The 19,374-nt window shown below is 37.6% G+C and overlaps 1 protein-coding gene across 4 annotated transcripts in view; it reads right to left on the bottom strand.

Moving 5' to 3' along the window:
• USP32 (ubiquitin specific peptidase 32) overlaps positions 1-19,374 on the bottom strand; it is a 58,345-nt gene that overhangs the window by 7,731 nt on the left and 31,240 nt on the right. For 2 of the 4 annotated variants that reach the window (XM_042879671.1, XM_042879673.1), the window contains exons 8-26: positions 18,774-18,889; positions 18,320-18,382; positions 16,518-16,601; positions 15,239-15,300; positions 15,020-15,122; positions 13,398-13,590; positions 12,718-12,893; positions 12,291-12,431; positions 10,297-10,456; positions 7,930-8,084; positions 7,180-7,261; positions 5,409-5,483; positions 4,792-4,930; positions 4,407-4,512; positions 3,639-3,812; positions 2,921-3,095; positions 2,521-2,672; positions 1,821-1,932; positions 1,076-1,287 (exon numbers count right to left, since the gene is read on the bottom strand). In XM_042879671.1, the coding sequence (XP_042735605.1) occupies positions 1,076-1,287; positions 1,821-1,932; positions 2,521-2,672; positions 2,921-3,095; positions 3,639-3,812; positions 4,407-4,512; positions 4,792-4,930; positions 5,409-5,483; positions 7,180-7,261; positions 7,930-8,084; positions 10,297-10,456; positions 12,291-12,431; positions 12,718-12,893; positions 13,398-13,590; positions 15,020-15,122; positions 15,239-15,300; positions 16,518-16,601; positions 18,320-18,382; positions 18,774-18,889 (2,480 nt within the window). The remainder of the gene's footprint in view (positions 1-1,075; positions 1,288-1,820; positions 1,933-2,520; positions 2,673-2,920; positions 3,096-3,638; positions 3,813-4,406; positions 4,513-4,791; positions 4,931-5,408; positions 5,484-7,179; positions 7,262-7,929; positions 8,085-10,296; positions 10,457-12,290; positions 12,432-12,717; positions 12,894-13,397; positions 13,591-15,019; positions 15,123-15,238; positions 15,301-16,517; positions 16,602-18,319; positions 18,383-18,773; positions 18,890-19,374) is intronic. The other 2 variants (XM_042879672.1, XM_042879674.1) reach the window with 2 other exon arrangements.

Raw genomic sequence — 19,374 nt, 5'->3', positions numbered from 1 at the left:
TTTGCATATCAAACGATGCACATTTCTTACTTTTCTCATCAGACAGCAACACTGTAATGCAGATGACACTTAGTGATGCTACTATCTGCTCCCAAATGATCTCTGTACTAGGCAAGCTTATATTCTGTATAGAAGGAAAATCTTTACATTTACAGAATACACAACTTACTCCACACAGACAAATTGGCCTTTGTGCTACATGTCTCATTTGCAACAAAGACATCACACCAGCTTAATGACACTTGGGTACAGTAAGCTGCTATGGCCTTGCAAAAATTGTATACAACTGACCCTTTCAATTAGGTTTTTGACAATGAAGGACTGCTGGAATAGGTTCCTCTTTCCTCTTACCCAAACCAGTACAACTAACAAGCTATAATGGCTCAAAAGCATTCTACTCAACGCCTAAGAAATTCTACCAAACTTGAGAGAACAAAGCAGGAAAAGTCTCATACAAACATGCAGTCAATTAAAATAGCCTCCCAGCCCACATCCACTAAGCTGTAAATGTCAACAGGCTCTGAAGACATGAAGACAGTGCACACCAAATACATGGCTATTTGAGGTGGTCAGCCATCCAACTTTGACATTTAGAGTTCAACACTACTACAGATGCTTTTTATGAAGAGTAGTTAATGCCAACAGAATGAACTATGAATGCACTATGCATCTTCACTGTTTCTGTGTATGAAATAAGGCTGTTTCATATAATTGAGAAGAAAAGCATTTCAAGTAGTTCCTCTAAGGATTTTTTCTGCTCAAAGAATCCTAGAACATTTAATCAGGGAGCTGGGGAGCACCCAAGTATGCATCTCACATTAGAGAAGTGGTAAGCATGCCAATACTCACAGAAGAAAAATACATCAACAGTAGACATTACTATTGAAATCTACAAGAGTTGTACGTCCAAATAACTTGGTGCTTACACAGTAGAGAATACATACAGTAGGGAAACATTCATGATCCCTTATAAGAAATACGTATTAATTTATCGTACAGATGTAGATAGAATACCCTCTCTGACTTTCTCTAGGTGTTACACAAATCGTTTAAAACAAATGCAAAATCTACTAACCATTTTTCTGTGGACTGCAATTATGTACCCTGTACATGGACTATCAGAAAGCACAGGCACGTGACCATTGAGAGTCCAGTTGGCAAGGCTACGTTCTGTTCCACATGGCACAACAGTATTTGGCATTCCATTTGGAATCAGGGTTGGTTTGGGAAGGTCCCCATTCATCATTATGTTAGGTGCTCCATTAGCTGATGATCCAGTTGAGATATCTGCAGATAGATAATTACATTCTTACTCAGCTTCATCAATCATAATGCATCACAAGCTTTTTAGGTAGTCTTTTAGTCATAATCCTTTATTTGCCTAAAATTTTGCAAAACCCTGAGTATGCAAGAGCAAGAAATAACAGGCATTTACAATCTATGAAACCACAAACAATTTAAAAAAGCAAAAACTGAAGACTTTTTTTTTTAAATACATCCTACACCAGAGCCAACTCACAAGTAACAAAATATTTTGCATATTTCTAACTGAGATGTATATCTAGTGATCTTCAGATCGCTATGCTGGGCTTAAGCATAATAAGAATCTGAATCAGCCCACAGAGAGACTGCTCACAGCACCTCTGCAGACCAAAACTTGGACTTGTGTCCTGTTTTTGAGTGTCACCTTTCACACTGTACTAAGCAGGTTTTTCTCCTGAATTCCTGCACTTTCTATTTATATTCCTATTACATATGTATTTATATTCCTAAGCACTGAGTATTTTACATGAATGGGAAATAAGAACGTTTTCTTTTACCTGACTGCACAGGACTTGATGCTGATGTAGGTGATCCTGGAACTGGTATTTCAAATGCACACAAAAACCCGCTCACTGATAACCGGACTTTCTGGTTGTCCTGAGGAAAATTCTTCATTGAAAAAGGGAAGATCAGTCAGATATGTCCGTATTTCTGTGACTCTGAACACGTTTTGCTCTTTTGAAAACATTACACCTATCAGATTATCTGCTTTCTTACACCTTACCAAAAGGAGAAAGGAGAGCCAACAAGCAGATCATTTTGCATCGATGTAAGCATATCATGCACTCTGTACAGAGCTTCTACTTTAGTCTCCAGCCTCTCGACAGTGTTTAAGCTCATCACAGCACTCTCACTTGAGATTTGTTACAGGATGACTACGTCATGTTTTTCTAAAAATATCACTAGTAATGAATTCAATTAAATTTCTGCAAGCTTTTACTTCTCATTTTATTTACAAGCTGTTTACCTTTGCTCAGCTTACTCTGATTTTAATTTCAAACAAATTGAGCTACAGTTTAAGACTGAAATATAAACTGAAGCTCATATAGAGATTCAGCCAAGCTGACTTGTTTAATCACACTTTCAGTTCAATCATTTCACATTCCTGGAATACAAAGCTTAACGTCAAGAAGAATGGACACGTGCCAACACATACAAATAACAGTAAGAAATTTGCAGCTTTTTTTTTTTTTTTACCTTTATATTGGAACTGTGCACTTCTGCAAGTAGGATCTGTTCTGGCTTTAGCCCACAGAGTTCACTTAACTGTTTTTTCAAACCCGTATATTTCTCATCCATGTTCAATCTCAGGCCGTATCGAACGGGAGTAGTGCCATCCAACTTGATTACTTCAAAGGGGAAAAGAAACGCCACGGTCAGCAAGTCAGGAAAGAATTAATGGAAATAAAATATTACATACTCACACGGAAGTAACTTTTTCCACTAAGACCTGATTTTCATTTTATACTTTTTTAAGTGTAAATGCTGACACAAATGAATTTAGAATGTTTCAGATCTGTTCCTTGGAAATCCATTCTACGTAGAGCTTCTATTTTAGCACAGGCAAGTTGATAGGGAGTTAAGTAACACGACTCACCTGTAATTTCTAGGTGCATGTAGCTATCCATGGGCAAAGGCAAGGATAAAAAATTGAAAGGGTCAAACCTAACGCTTATGTGTCCACAAGTTTTACATTTAACTTGTGATTTCAGCTGCCCATGAAATAAATCTACAACAATTGATCTGTTTCTTCTCAGATGGTTTTCCCAGGCCTAAAACAAATTGCAGAGAAACAACACAAAGTTAGAAGTTGCAGTCTACTTGCTTGCTCTATAGGAAAAGGCTATGTTGGAAGACATCTCAAGTTCTGTCAGCCTATGGAATTCAAGTGTACTTCCACAGAAACAGTTTACTGATTTATTAAAATTAGTGAGTTTTCAGTTTCCGTGGGAGTGAAGACAGTTCCTTCCCCTAACAAGATGATCAAAACATAACATCATTTGAAGTATTTCTGAAAGGACCATCCCTTGAAAAAAAAAAAAAAAGAAAAAGTCCTACTATTCTGAAGTCATTCAAAATGACTGTGAAGTATCATCCATATACCTTATTATAATATTTAATTTAAACTCATTTTCAGATCAGATGTGAAACTGACTCCTTAAATCACAAATCTAACAAGTTTCAGAAGACCAATTCTGAAAGAATACTGCCACACATAGAAATCAAGTAGTTTCTAACAGCTTACTGTTATGAAGGCAAAAGAAAAATAAAACAAATAAACCCAAACAAACAAATGAAAATACTTAAACCTATACCTCAGCTGCTACTTCCCAGTCTGGCCGACCATCGCTATCTTTCAGTTCAACATATGGCTTATCATGAACTCTATTCAAATCCTCATGAAGACCATCCAAAAGGAAAGCCAGAAGCTCCTGCGAGTCTTGCTGTTGAAAGCCATTAAACCTTGGAGCGTATTTTGCTATTGTCCACTACAAAAAAGCCAGAAAGTTACATCACATTACATGACAAAAGTTGTAGCAATGTCATAGAGAAATCACATGCTGTCAACAAACACAAATGCAATTGTGAGGACTTAAAGACAACTCCCTATGTTTTCAGAATGAGAGACTACTGACAGGTAATGCATGATCTTCCATTCCTAACAAGAGCTACGAAAATCCACATCTTAGAACCTCTGATTTGCATCAGGTAAAACCTTTGAGCTCATGACCGCTGAATCATGATTATGTTCAACAGAAAGCTGCTCTGTTGCTGACCCCTAGGACAGATGCACCCAGGCCACCTCCAGATGGGTGTCTTGGCAGGAGGCAGGCCTTTCCCAAAGCAGCAAGTACTGCAACCACTTTGGAGTAAAAAGTGATGATTCCAGATACGCTTGTTGGCTTCATAGCCAACTTCTATCACACAGAGCATAGTCCACATTTCCTTTCCTTTCTCTATGGAGATACTGATTTGAGTCCCTGAACCAATACAGTTAACACTGAGAAAAAGTGCATTAAATCTGCTGTTGTTTTAAGAAATTCTTCCTTTCTGCTTTTAAATAATACACATCACAGCCTCACCCGCAACTTCAGTGGTGCTATATTCTTCTGAGTCCCACTCCACAGCTCCTGAACTAAATCCCCGTAGCATTTGGCCATGTGTCCTTTCATTCCTATTGGATTTGTCCTAGAAATGACAAAGAAATTAATACCAAAGTGAAGTTAAACAAAATTCACGCATGAATATAAATGAGGAAGCACAAAAGCTTCTTGAACTGTTTTAACTCAGCCCAAAACAACAACAACAAAAAACGTTACAGCTCCATGCATCTAAATTACCACCTGTTACACAGCTGACATTTTATAACGATGGATCGGAAGGACTTGCTCATACTACTTCTGAAAATAGAAACTAATCTCAAGAAATGCTATGACACCTAACTGCCAATGGTCTCAGAAAAATTACCTGTTAAGTTCATAAAGATGTCTTCCTGAGATGAAATACCGTGTCAGAGGTTGCGTATTACTGACACACTGGATACTGGAGTTCATGAAACATGTGTTACCCAGATTGCTTAATCCAGTAGCACCCTTCTCAGTAGGAACTGAGAAAAAGAAAACATAATTATGTCAATTCAGCAGCTGTGAATGATTAGTCAGGAATGAAGTTCAGAATACAACCTTTTCACCATAACCATTACAGCTGAAATTGCTCCCACTTATGAGACTACAGCTTGCACAGATCCTACAGAGGGCCAGCCTGTTCAAAGCGTCCGCTCTCCCAGCTCTGCTCATGTCAACAGAAATTGAAGTCAGTATTTTGTTGGATTTGATCTACCATCAAAAAAAGATGAAACCCACAAAATCCAGAATTTGCTACTGCTGCATCTCAGTGCCTGAAAATACATCCATCAACAGATCCACCTACCACACTTTACTAGCATCTAAGTTAACAAAACAGAAAGAACATGCAAAGCCCCATGGGTGTAGAAAACCATTTGCAATGTTAACAACACTTAAAATGAGTTGTTTCAGTACAATGTAGTCTTGGATTTTTCTCCTCACTGTGGCTCAAGCACTTACCTTTATGTCTGTCTATTTTACTGCTGTTTGCTATAAAAGACATCTCTTCAGGCCAGCTCATGTCTTTGTTTCGAACTAGAAAGAGATACAGCACAAGATTTTCTGGTTTACCAAATATTCCAGTCATCTTACACAGCTAAAGATTCTTAATTAAAATTTGCAAATGAGATCATACATTTGTTTATTTTCAGTATATTATTACTTTTGCTTTCATTTCAGTTGTTTCCCATCGTTACTGAAAATCATTCTAACGCTGGCATCGCTTCAACTATGCCAAGAATGTCCTACGGGAGCAGCCGTGAAATTTCTTTCTTGTCAAGTAACAATTTTTCAGTACCTGTTTCAATATTTAAAAATACATCCTTCAGACTTGTATTATTTCAGGAATGATCACTAGTATTTTTTTGTTTGTGTGTACTAACAAAAGATTCATGTGTACTTCAAAACTGTGACAAATCTCACACATTTCATTCCTAAGCTAACTTGTCCACCACCTCCCCATGAACCCCTTCCCTCCGTAAGCCACTGTCTTGCATTGACACGGTCCTTGCTAGGGCACATCAGCATCTGGCTTAAGGAACCAATATTGCTAAAAATAAAAAATAGAGTTATTTTTCACTGTATTACTTCTTACAGCCAGCTCATCAGGTAGGTGACAAATAGTTGGCCACAAATGACACAATAAACAGGAGGAGCAGATGGCTTCTTTTAGTGGCAGTGTTGATTCTGTTCATTCAACTACAGCCTCAGGATCGTTTCAGCTGATACCTGCAGACCCTCTCTCCCCTCTAAAACGTAAATACTCCTTTCTTCCCATGTGTCTAGTGTTTAACACAGATAACACAGTTAATTGGATGAGCCACTGTGTCAATTTTAAATTGATAATATATGAACTGAGCAAGTGGCAGAAGGACAATTCCACCTGGCACAGCAGCCTGAAGCGTAACATGAAACTATGCTAAATGAAACTTCTACAGAAACAACACAAGAACCAAATTTACAGCCCGTGTAACCTTATGGACAAGAGCAGGGTGGATCTGTTTCTCAAATTAAGAGATCAGACAAAAAGTCAGGTCAAACCAATTTAAGAAGTCAGCTAATCCATGCACTCTGATATCTCTGGCAAAGGTCTAATTTATTAGTAACTGCCAGACACAGCACTGCATGGCAGAAGACTCAATCGACAAACTGAAACAAGAAAGGCTTTGCTCGCTTACAAAGCTTTTTCACTGTGAGCATAGTCAGTCAAGCAGAAATGTATTTGGTTCTTTGCAGACTGGAAAAGAAACACAGCTTGTAATGAAGTTCTTAGAAAGGAACCTGATGTGGACTGAAACAGGACTGCAGCAGCTGTCCTGACCTTTCACTTGTAAGAACGTTGTTCACACAAGTATCATAACATGAATTCTTGTAAAATCAGTGGGGGCAGGGGAGAATCAAATAATGGAAAAGCCTCAGATGCACCATATCACACAGATTTCACTTTATCTCTGGCGTTCCAGTTCCTACTTAGCAGTAATGAATTGATTGCAGCTTTGGTATTTCTTTCAGTATTTTTCTCAGTTTATCCAAGATAGGTTAAAATTTACACATACTCTTCCTTCTCAAAACATCTCCAAAGAATAAATACTTGGACAGCAGGCCAAATACATTTGAGTAGTAGCGTGGGCAATTACTCTGTGGTGCAATATGCACAACATATTAAGGATACACAGAGTCAAAAAACCATTTGTTCTTAGTGCGAAAACCATTTCATATCCTCCTTTTATACCTTCTATTACTAGATGCTGTTCATCTTGGATTTTAAGATATTCCAGTCTGTGGTCTTCATCATCCAGCAAAGTAAGGTAATTCTGCAGGAGAAAAAGACTTCATAGTTATTATTCTCTGAGGATGTTTTAGTCTCAAAGCAATCAAACTAACATAGTATGAACTTTCTTTTCAGAAAAGAGTACCAGTTTCCTAATTAATTAACTGAAATTAATTAAATATAGCAGTTCACTGATCAGCACAAGTATCTGTTTCAATGCTCCAGTTTTAGATGGCATTTTTCAATAGAGAACTACATGTACTCAGTGCTTTGGAGGAATACTGCTTGCTCACTGTCATTTCTTCTCATACACATTTGGAAGACATCCTGTGTGTTTGGCTTGCATCAGCAGAGCCCTACAGTATTGTGTATATCAATGAAAGCACATATTTTTACTTCCATTCAGAACAGTTTCTACGAAAATTTACATCATGAGTATTAATCTGTCAGCCAACTGCCAATTTTTAAACATATTACAGGAAAAATTGATCTTTATCCAGCTAATAACACCAGAATATAACTTTCATTTTTTTTTGAAGTGAAGTCAGTGAAGTTTTTATTTACACATTTTGGTCCAAGTTCTCAGACATGAATGGCTGTAAGTAACAAAGGGAACTTATGGCCTTCATTTTTTCTATGCACGTATAAAATAACATGATATACAGTATTCATACGCTGCTAAACAGAAAGACAAAAGCAGACCAACATTACCTCACTGTTGTACAACCAGAGGCGCATATCTTCCTCCTTTATACGCAGCCTCTGAGAGAGATATTCATGTATCTCTTTAATTGTTTGCATTCGACTGAAGCAGCCAGTGTAAGCCAGCACTCTTTTTAAAGGAGCATTCGGTGAAGGTACATTTCCTGGGTTCAGAACAAAAGAAAAAGGCAAAAGAACGTATATACCCACATGCAAACTGAAATACAAATCAGATCCATAGCAACTTACTGCACACACTCTGAATACTTTGGTTTTTTGCGTTTGAAAAAGCAGTCTTCCTTCAGTTTCAGAATAAGAACAGTGTGTTACACTGAAAGCTGGATGTTAACAACCCTTGGGAATGTCTCACATCAACACAAAACAAAAGTTATGCGATCACAAAGATAAAAACATCTCCCTTATTACCAAAACCTATTAGAAAATCGCTCCATTACAATTCTCAAAGGAAACAATTTAAAAGAAATTTCAAAATGACTGGACTACTCCATGCTTTTTTTTCCTCTTAAAGATGGTACCAAAGACGATGGTAGTTTTCAAACTAAAAAGCTTCCAAAATTCTACCATCATTTTCTTTTGAAAGCACACTGCAAGCTAAAAATAAGGCAAAAAAAAATACAAATAAAAATCAGTCTGACCGCTCTTGGAAGCAGCACAACTTTGCTCCACCTCTCCCTGGGTGGAACGCCGATCTGAGAAGACAAAGCATCCCAGCCGTTCCACAACAGAAGTACTTCTAACCAACTTCCTCACAACCATCACTCCGATTTTCATCAGAATTTCTATGTTGGCAAAAAAACCCTTCATCAGTTGTTGTTTTCTCTAACATGAAAACATCTTTAAACATCTGCAAAAGCTCAGTTTGAAAGAGATGATCTTTCTATGCCTTGCTTTTCAAGCTTCTTTAGTTTAAAAACTTAAGAAGTTCCCCATTCCTACACAGTCTGGAGCACATTTATAAAAGCTTTTGTTCTGCAGCCCAACTGGGCAACTGCATTAAGTAACCACAAAAATGACTGTTCTACTTTCATCAAACAATTAAAATAAATTAAGCAGTACCATATGAAAAGATGCAGTACTACATGCAATTTGGCAACAGGGCAAGACTGCACTGTAATCACCTTAAAAATGAGCAGAGCTGACTTTTCAAGGCAGTTTTCAAGTATATCAAGCAAAGTACTGATTTATTTTTTTTTAAAGAATACAAAAAGCATTTTCTGAGATTAAGGATCAGAGGATTAGTTGTAAGATTACAGCAAGAAAGCACATTTGAAAACTCAAAAAGATTAATAATTGATTGGGCAAATGAATTAGTGCAGAGCAAAATAATTTTAAATCAAGATCAAATTGACATGTCAGAAAATTCCCTCTATTTGACTTTGGGTATTTTAGGCATCCAAGGAAAAACAAATTTGGGTAGCAGGCAGTTTCTGCAGCAGAACTTGATCAAGCAGGCAGCCACCATTTACAGTTCAGTTTGTGATTCTACCAAAGCAGTGAAAAATGGAGCATCTGCATGAGATTTTTAAACATATGCTACGAGCAAAAAGGCTGAAAGAATTGTCTTTTCAGTAGTCAGATGAGCCCAATTTGAGACATACGTTACTGTGGGTATTCAATCTGTGTGTATCCAAATGCACATACATGTGAAAATCAGATATCTCTTCAGACTTACTGTACAAGTCGAGTATGCAACTACAGTCACAAATGGATAACTTAAACATTTTTACAGGGAGTTGGTTTAAGCTTGAACAAGAAAAGCTGCAAACTCTTTCAGTCAATGACTGGTACAGCTTTTTTGGCGAGCATTAATACTACAATTACAGCATAAGTATTTTAATTGGAAGTTTATTTCTACCCAATTTTCCTACCAAGCTGCATGAAGTAACAGCCTTCATATTCCCTTAGTTCAGCCCCTTTCTATAGGACATTAAAAAGCCTTTGGGCATTGAAGTCTAGCTGCCCAAGTAACTCAGAACCAGATGACTTTATTACACCACAGTACTGCCAGATAAGTACCCTGCGTGGATTCTAGGGCTACCCAATTAGCTAACAGTGGGGATCAGTCTGCTCTTCTTAGCTCTTTACCTTATGCAGTGCTCATTTCTCACTTTGAATTCGTCCATCTATTTGCACTAACTACACAAAGTAACTGATCTCACTAAAAACGCTCCCTCACGCCTCTTCCTTTTAAAAGAAGAGGGAAGGAAAGCCTTTTAATTTTTACCAAAAGCTGATTGAGCCTCACAGTTGATTAGCTGGTGTGCAAGCACAGTGGCAGCAAACTTGCTTCTACGGCTCTGGGTCTCAATTTCTGAGAAACTGCACACTCGTATTCTTGCTGCATTCTTAAGTTACCTCTAGGTAAATGCTGAGGAAACATTCTCAGGCTCATCATACCCATATTCACCCAGATGTTTGACTGCTGCGTTCGCGTGGCAGGCTGCTGTCTCAGAAAGAGCAGATAGCGAGGAAATAACTCCAGTTCAGGCACATCTGTCTTGCTGTTTTTGATCACCTAGGGAAGACGTTTAAAATACATTTCAGAGATACTTGTATCAGAAGCGTAGGGAGTCCTGTAAGGAGCAGCAAGCAACAATTAAAGCACTGGGATAGATAAAAAAAATTAATGTTTTACTTAGGGGCAAGAAGTCTTTTGAATTTCTTCCTGAAGTCTTATGCAAATATCCACTGCAATAAAAATGTACTCATTTCTGTGCACTTTCTGAAGCTTTTTAGTTTCAGACTATCAAAAGCAAGCATCCTGCTTAAAGGAAACAGAGCCTCCTGCACAACGCTATGGAAAGAACATTCCTGGAAATTCATGAAATACATTTGAATTTACATTGAAACTCATTATACTCAGTCATTATACTTCAATATAAAAGGTTCACAGCTATTAAAAAAAAACATATCCACACATTTCTTCTGTTTTCAAATACAGTATGAAATTCAAGTCTTTGCATTGTAAGAGTACACCAAAATTAACTTGTGTTTTGATATGCTGACAGAAAAAGCTGAAATTTCCCTGGAACATAACTTGCAGCTTTTCAGCCAACATTCCTACAAAGAAGTTGCTATCTAGAGCTGCCCAAGTGGAGATGTACATGAACGGCAGGACTTTTGTGAACAGGAGAATCAGAAGAAAACACTCAGCATAAATCATGAGTAGCAATACAATGCACTTAACTGCCATGGCATTAAACCTCAGCTACAACAAAAACCAGGGTGCTGACATTTTCTGGAAAGCTGCAGCAATCAGACCCTGATGTGGGGTGGGAGTCTGAGCAGTGCCTGCACACACGTAACCAAAGGGTCCCATCATCTCAAGTGCTCAGATAAATATTCTGACAGTTAGCTAATTATGGTCTGCAAATCTGAGGCTTACACATATACACTATTTATATTTGCACAAAGAGGGTATCTAAACTTAAATTCTTTCATTTGGAATGGAAGCCTCTTTTCTTTTGGCATTATCACAAAAATCTCAAGCATATTAGTTCTGTACTGTGATAAAGCGATATGGCCTTTCCTGGATTATGAAATGTGTTTGTTTCTATGGAGAATGTGTGGGAGGAGGTTAACAGAAGCCAGTGATTTTTCACTGTAAAAATCACTGTCAATACTATGTCTAACTGATCAAATCCTCAAAGAATCATACAGCAAATTTTCCCCATTTCCAACACCGAACATAAAACTAATTTTAAAAAAAGTGCAGCTTCAAACCTGCTTGAAATCAAAACATTAAAAAAATAAAAGAGGCCTGTCTTATATAAACTTATTCATCTACAGGCTACAAAATGTTTCACAACTTATTAAAAAAATTTACATACAGGCAGACCATCAATTCCAAAATTTCTGCTCACCACAAGGTGAATTACATTGAAGAATGCTAAACCAATCAGGGATCTACCAAACATTCCCTCATGTAAGAGGTTTAATCTTTAATTAAGGACACTGCATCTTTAACACAAAATCTCACAATGAGTTCAAGAAGCTGATTTCAGTTGTTTAAGTTTTGTTGGTCTTTTTCTTCCCTCTTATCAAGAAAGTTTTCATACCTTTCTCTGTTTTAGCCAACATGACCAGTGATCAGCTGTGCAGTACTTCTGCACTGCTGCAATACATTTTCTGGGGAATGTCCTACAAATCTCCAGGTTTTCTGACCACATTCATTTCTAAGACTGTTTATTTCCCCAACTTGCTCTTCAAGATTTTTCATTGTCTACGAATTTTCAGATGAAGTAGAAACTGATTGTAAGAGATTGCTTTGTGGAAATGGTAAAACTCAGTAGATGTCACACATTATTTAAGGGGTTATGGCAAGTTAATTGTTGATAATCACAACTCACCGGCCTGGGCAGGGACAGGTTTGCTCCATACCAGTGGTAAAGTGCTCTCCAAACTGGTTCTGGGACCATGACATAGTCCCTTCCTTCCACCAGCTGCGGCGATCGCTTTAATCTTCCACCCTCCATTGTTAACGATGCAGCCTTTTGAACAAAAAGGGATTTTATCAAATCTCAAGTGCAAAAACTAGCACACAGCTACAACAATTTCAGCTTGTGAACAATTAAAATAATATTAAGCTGCAATTAGCATCTGTTTTTCATAGTAAGATAGAACGTAAATATACCAATAAGTTTCACTGGTCACTATTTCACTAAAGACTGCCCATTCTAAAAGCCATCTTTTGTGTCACCTATTCTGACAGCTTCAAGTATAGTGAAAACTGTTGGCTTTTTGTTTTTGTTTTCATGCAACAGAAGATGTTTTTACCTTCACTGGTTCTTGTGTTACAAGAGGTTGGTTATCAATAGCTCCTGGTTTCTGAGGATTGAGCTGGAGCAAAGTATTCCCATTGGTTCCAAGGAAACACTGATTATTATTGTCCGAAGTGTTATGCTGCCTAGCAAAACACACATCCGTCCCTGGTGTGCTGGGATAAAGAGCATCTGCAGCAGAGCATGAAAAACACATTCCCTATTTCATTTAGTGACTCCTTAAAACAACAATGCATCAACTAAACTGATCTTCACATACTGTTTTTGTATATATTTTAAAAGATAACTGAAGATCTCTATTCTTCAAACTCCAGTACACAACTCAAATTTCATAGCAGAAGCAAATAAATTCGCGGTCTCAGAAAAGGTAAACAAGGGACTACATGCAATCTACTCTTGAGATACTAACAGAAACAGCCCAAATAGGTTCACATGGGCAAACGTGTTTTGCATTTGTGCTTATTCTCTGATGTTTGAATATCAAACGCTTGAAATTCTTATATACAAAACTGAAAATATATGCACTAATGTTTCTGTTGTTTGTTTTATTTTTTTCTCCTTGCTACTACTGCAACCTAGACTTGTATCTTTTTGTCTGGAGGAATCCATGCAGCATCTAGGTTCTCAGAACTTTTTCTATATTAAACCTCCAAGGAAATAAGATGTTATGCTTACTGCTGCTAGTAGACTCTGAGGCTTCTGATGCAGTAGAAATATTATCTGAAAACTTTTCTTCTGTTGCACTGAAGTAATTAAGACCTCCCATTTTGTCTTCTCCCTGTTCTGAAGTATTGGCTGCAGCAGCTATGAGTGAATTCTTACCTCCACTCAAGACAGATGAAGGCTCTATCACAACAGGGTTTGCATCCTAAAATTGACAAGCAAGTGGAAAAGTTATTTATAAGCCAGTATCAAAGACTTAACAACAGTGAAACCGACTGCCAGAATTCACAGTTATGAAAACACTTTTACACACTGTAATGAACTTCAGAGACAAAGAAACTTACCACAACTACAGATGTAAGAGAAAAAAAATGCCAGAATAGTTAAATCAATGGAATATTCTTCTACACAACATAAATGTTGTGAAATAGCAGAATTATTTTCTCTAACCAGATGTATAATGACAACCATTTTAGACAGCTGTAATTACAGACTCTTAATATCTGAGGATTTGTCCCTACTGAATTTCACATGGTGAAACAAGGACAGCACATCCAAGAACAAAACAAAACACGCTCTCTCTTCAAACCTGCTAACAAGCCTTCCCTAACTTCCTGTTTTGATCAGCCAAACACCAGAACTCTGCACTAAAGCTGGAAGTATGAAAAAGAGACTAAAATGTGCATTGGAATGACAGCAATAATTTATAGTTCCACAGAACTTGAGTATTTACTTTGCTCAAGAAGTAAAGACACAGCGACTAATGGCATTCTACTATTATGTAAAGTATTAGCTATGAAGTTACACATCCATCTGAGTACTTCTACCATGATAAGGATCAAATTACCCAGCATTTCCAGCACTGAAGCCATCATTTGTCCAATTCATTGTGCACAATGAATAACTGTAATTACATCATTAGTTAATGCAGGCGTTGCAATTTTCTGAACCTTTTTTGTTATTTGAATTTATGAAAATTCAGGTATGTATGTGATAAGTTATAGCTATGTACATTTATTCTGATAAGTTGTTTATTTCCCTTATTCTGTATTCTTGGTTGTCACCTTTAAAGAATACTTATCTCCATCTTAATTAAATTTTATTAAGCATGATTTCTTCTGCATGCAAATCAAATTGACGTGCATGCTTTATGTCAAATATTTCAGTTGAAGGACTTTAAATTGCACCACATTACACAAGGCTTTAGCAGGACTCCTTTGATCACGATTAGGTGTTGAACTAATTTTCATGATAGTCTTTAAGGCAAATGAAATCACTTTCTTCCTTTATCTGCCCAGAGTACACACAGCATGAATTTATGGCATAAGAGCCATCCCACATTCCTAAAGCGTGAAGTCAAAACCAAACAATGTACTTTTATTATTGAGTGGTTCCACAGACTTCAAGGAAGTACTTCTGTGAGAGTATGCTTTTATTTCCAAGATCAGGACTGAGGAAATCAAACTGAAAGAGGTGTCATCTGAATGAAAAGCCCGCAGTGTAACAATGATTCAGTAAAACAATTATTTTCCACTATGAAACAGGGGATACTTAATTTCAAGCATTGGTGGTTGAGCAGCCACTTGCTCTCTGTTCTTTATCACTTATTCATTTCACATTACTCTTCTACTTACATATTTGACATATTCTTTCCACTGGTGCCACCACGGCATTGCAATAAGAAACCAGTTGTGCCCTGGCTGAAGGCCATATCTGCTTTCCCTTTCTAGCCAGCCTCTGCAAACAACAAACAGCACGGAGTATTAACTGAAAAGGGGAAGTTGCAACCCTTCTTTTGATAGTATTAAAAGATGACTTTGAAATATATTTAGAACTGAGAGCAAAGCACACACCTAATGATCTGTCCTTCCTCTTCTGGAGTGGCAGGTCGCAGCCCCAAAACTATATGACATACCTGGAAAAGGAAAAGTAATTTTTAAGAATTGCATCAATGTGAAACAAACGTTAGGTGAGTGAAAGAAAAGAATAACTTATAAAGAATTTTTAAAAGTCTCATTAGTCTATGTAGCAACATTACCTACAATCAAACAAGTCACCAAACAAGAAATATTTGGAGTTACCGTATTTGCCACCTGCTCTCACTGTAAAGACAATAAAGTACCACAGAAAATTTGGTCAAAGCTGCTCTTGAACAACCTTTGCTTTCCTCTCTCTTTTAAAGGGAAAACAGCACGCAAAATAATAATGAAAGAACATACAGAAGAAAAAAAAAAGCACAAGCTCTTGATAGTCCCTGTTTTGAGTGGGCATTGCTATGTGTGCAGGACAGCACTCCCAGATGTTACTAAGCATCCCGGCCTTGGCAGCCACCAAGTCCCCAGCAGCTCTGGCCCAGCAGCTCCCAGCCACAGGGCATGCAGTGGGGAGTAACAAGCAGGGAAACACTCTGCAGGAGTCTTTGCTTCCCACCACAGGGAGGAGGGTCAGCTGTCTTGTCTCTAAGACATTTGTCAAATTGGTTGCTACTCATAACATGATTTATAGTCTTTTCCTTACATCTCTTTTGAGGTTACTAATTTGCATCTCAGCTGGAGCCTTCTAATGACTGGGGAGATATCTTACTTAAATTTATGTTACAGTGTGAGGGACCATTTTACATTCTGAATAAAACAAAAGCCATTAGCTGCTGGGAAGCAACAGATTTTCCAGCACACACAACACAGCTGGCTCCAATGTTTCCTTTTAAGTCATGTTACACTGTGCTAGTATCAGATTTTTCACATAAACCACCCTGCAAACAAACCAAAAAAAAGCTTTCCAAGGCACTCCATTCAGACTACTTAGCTTTTCTGTCTGCAGATGAGATGCAGAAGCTCATGACAGTTTAAATACAAGCCCAGACAAATCAATGGCAGACCCTGTCCTGTGTGAGCATGCTTTTGAGCTTGAAGCCTGAAATGAGGGTGCCCCATGTCAGAAAGGGATCAAGGGAAATGAAACATCTAAAATGAACATGTTATAACTGCTAGAAGAAAAAGTAAAACAGAGCTTAATGCAACAGACAAACCTGTAAGCATGCTGACACAAACACTGGTGCTGCAACTCACAGCTGTGCAAAAAGCTGATGAGCCAACTACCACACATTACATCTTTAAATTTTCTTAAACATACCTGAAAAAGTAGATTTAAAAACTCATTGGCAAGAGCACTCTTCACACTCCATATCTGGTAGTCCTCCAGAGTGAGGTGTCCAAGCTTAGTTAAAAGAGGAATGGGAGAAAGGAATGAAGAACCAAACTATTAACCTGACTATTTAATAGAAGTACAATTAAAAAGCTCATTAAATGTGTCACGCAAGGCATGACAAAATTAGTAGTTGAGAAAAATTAGCATCTACCATTCATAATAAAGCTGGATCCAATAAAATGAGAAAAATCCAGTTCCAATATAACAAGCAACCCAGAGAACCAAAAAGCTTGAAGGTTACACATCAAACTACACACAGCATGCAACCTTTGCTCCTGCTCTGTACCATCCAGAACACTACTTTCTCCAGCCACTACAGCAGCAGGGGCAGCGTGTGGCTGCTCAGATACTTGGAATCTGCAGAAGGCTGCTGTCTTCCCTGAGGGCTGGGAAAAACAATTTTGGATAAAACCCTCATGATCTTAATGTACAATATGGCATATTAGTTCTGAATCATTTGCAAAGTTACACTAGCACAACACTGACCAACATCAGAATCAATTAATTTCTGATTGTCAATTATTCAGTGATAAAAGCAATTGTGATTTCTCAGTATAGCCCACAGTCACTTTCAGAGCACTGGCAGTTTGCTCACCTCCTCTCACAGATCATTTGCTCTGAAGTTCAGAGGTCAAAGCTGACGTATGAGAACAGGTTATGCAATTTACATAATTAATGCCTCACCAACTCTTCCCAGCACTACATCCATGATGCACTTATGAAAGATATTCCAAAGACACTTTTTTTTTTTTTTTTTTAACTCTATGGAGATAAGGCTGCTCTTATAAACACTTCATTAAAAGACCAAACAAAAGCCTCAAAGCATGAGAAGATGGAGCTCAGTGAAGCCTTATTTCCTATTGCTCTAGCAGTAACTGAACTCTAATAAAATATTTGCCTACCGCTTTGTAAAGTACAAGCGGTCAAGAGAACTATTCAAACAAGTAACTAAGAATTGTTTAGAGCCTTTCTTACACTACTCACAATTTGCACTTCCTCTTATAATTAGCGAAGCAAAGAATGAAACAATGGAAACAACTGTCACAATATTGTTTGCAGATAACGGTGCCCATTGCAAAAAGCAAGAACATAATTAAAGATTTACTCACAATTAACTACAAAGCACAATAGAAACTATTAAGATTTGTTGTTCTGTCATGACAGTGGCCTCCATGGTTCCACAGACACTTAGCTCTCCAACAGTAATACTGTGCTGTTTGTATTCACTGATTGCATATGATGTCATTTGCCAAAAAAATTTGTAATAACACCAGAGTTACTTTTGAATCAATGCAGTTCTGTTCCAGTACAGGAGAATAATGTATCTTTTTACAGAGCAAAAAAGATGAAATTCACCACTGCACTACATCTTTCTTCTCCAGATCACTTGAACATGAAAGAAACAACCAGCATTCTTCACAAGAAGTAAGCCATCAGATTTAAAAGTGGTATTAATTACATCTAATAAAGCCTTATAAACAGCGTATGCTTCAAATTAATTTTATTTGGTTATGCCTTTTTGGTTTAACTTCGTATATAATGGCTTATAAATTCAAACATTACTTTGCAACAGAACAATGTGGAAAACTGACATTTCACGTAAGATTATTTTATTGACACCTCTGCTTCAAGGAAAGCACACAACTATTTCATTTATTAATTTATGTACACAAATTGAAGATACTAATAGAATTGATAGAAATGACAGGAAAATAGCAAATTCCTACCTTTGTGTTGTCATGCATATTCAAAATATCTTCCACAATTTCAGACAAATCCATGTCCAACTCCTTGGCACACAAAAGGATTAGAAAAAAGATTCACATTCTCAAAGCACTCTCTGGAGCAGTGTGTGTTCAGAATAAAGATGCAACTATCAGAAGGCTGACGATAGCACTACGTAGTTCACAACTGAGTGCTTCCAGGCAATTGTACTTTTGTACCTGAGGCTCCTTCATATGAAGCAGCATGCATTACAGCCATGGCAGTACTTTGGTTTACAGCAGGGCAAAGTTATATTATCAATAGTTCTCAGTTAAGACAGTTTAATAGTTGTTTTATTTCACTGAAACTATGATCAAACAAGATTGACATCTGAAACAGGAATATTACTCCTACTTTTGAAAGATGATTTTAGGAAACAGAAGCAAGTGAGCAAGAAAATACATACATATAACTTACAGGTATTTTATCAGTACGGTTATCTTTCCAGACCTCTAAAAGTGCAACCACCATTTCTTTAAGCTCTGTGCGAGACAGCACACCATCCCGGTCAATGTCAAAAACCTTGAAGCAAACTGGGGGAAAAAAAAAAAAAAAGGAAATGACTTTTGTGCATCAGAACCACTCAACTTTTCTCTTTTCCCTTGCAGAATGCAAGTCTGCAGAGTCACAAGAACATTATTTAGTGCTGACAGTTTTGATGAGGCAGGATGCATGTGGTAGTGAGGAAATGGAGCAGCTGTGTTTAATAAACTGTAATCTAGATTCCTGCAATTTTGTGCTGTGTTTTCTGATGTGACTTAGCAGGGAACATATGTGCATACAGAAATCCCCAGTAAATGCCTTTAAGTTCCAGCAATATGGCTTTGGTGAAGTATGGAAGGAAGGCTCTCCCAAAGCAGAACACCTTGCAGAAAAGAAGCCAGCTGAAAGCTGACAGCAGACAGGACAACACACACAGCTACAGAACAGTGCAACGTAACTTGCAAAGTATCAGGTATGGAAGTACACAGAGCTCAGTTTTATCACGCTTCAAAAAGGGAAGTCTTCCTACTTAAAA

This window comes from Lagopus leucura, unplaced genomic scaffold, assembly GCF_019238085.1.
Source record: "Lagopus leucura isolate 7727_CA_CO unplaced genomic scaffold, USGS_WTPT01 Super-Scaffold_100024, whole genome shotgun sequence".
NCBI classification, from domain to species: Eukaryota; Metazoa; Chordata; class Aves; order Galliformes; family Phasianidae; genus Lagopus; species Lagopus leucura.
This window is presented reverse-complemented; position numbering and strand designations above follow the sequence as displayed.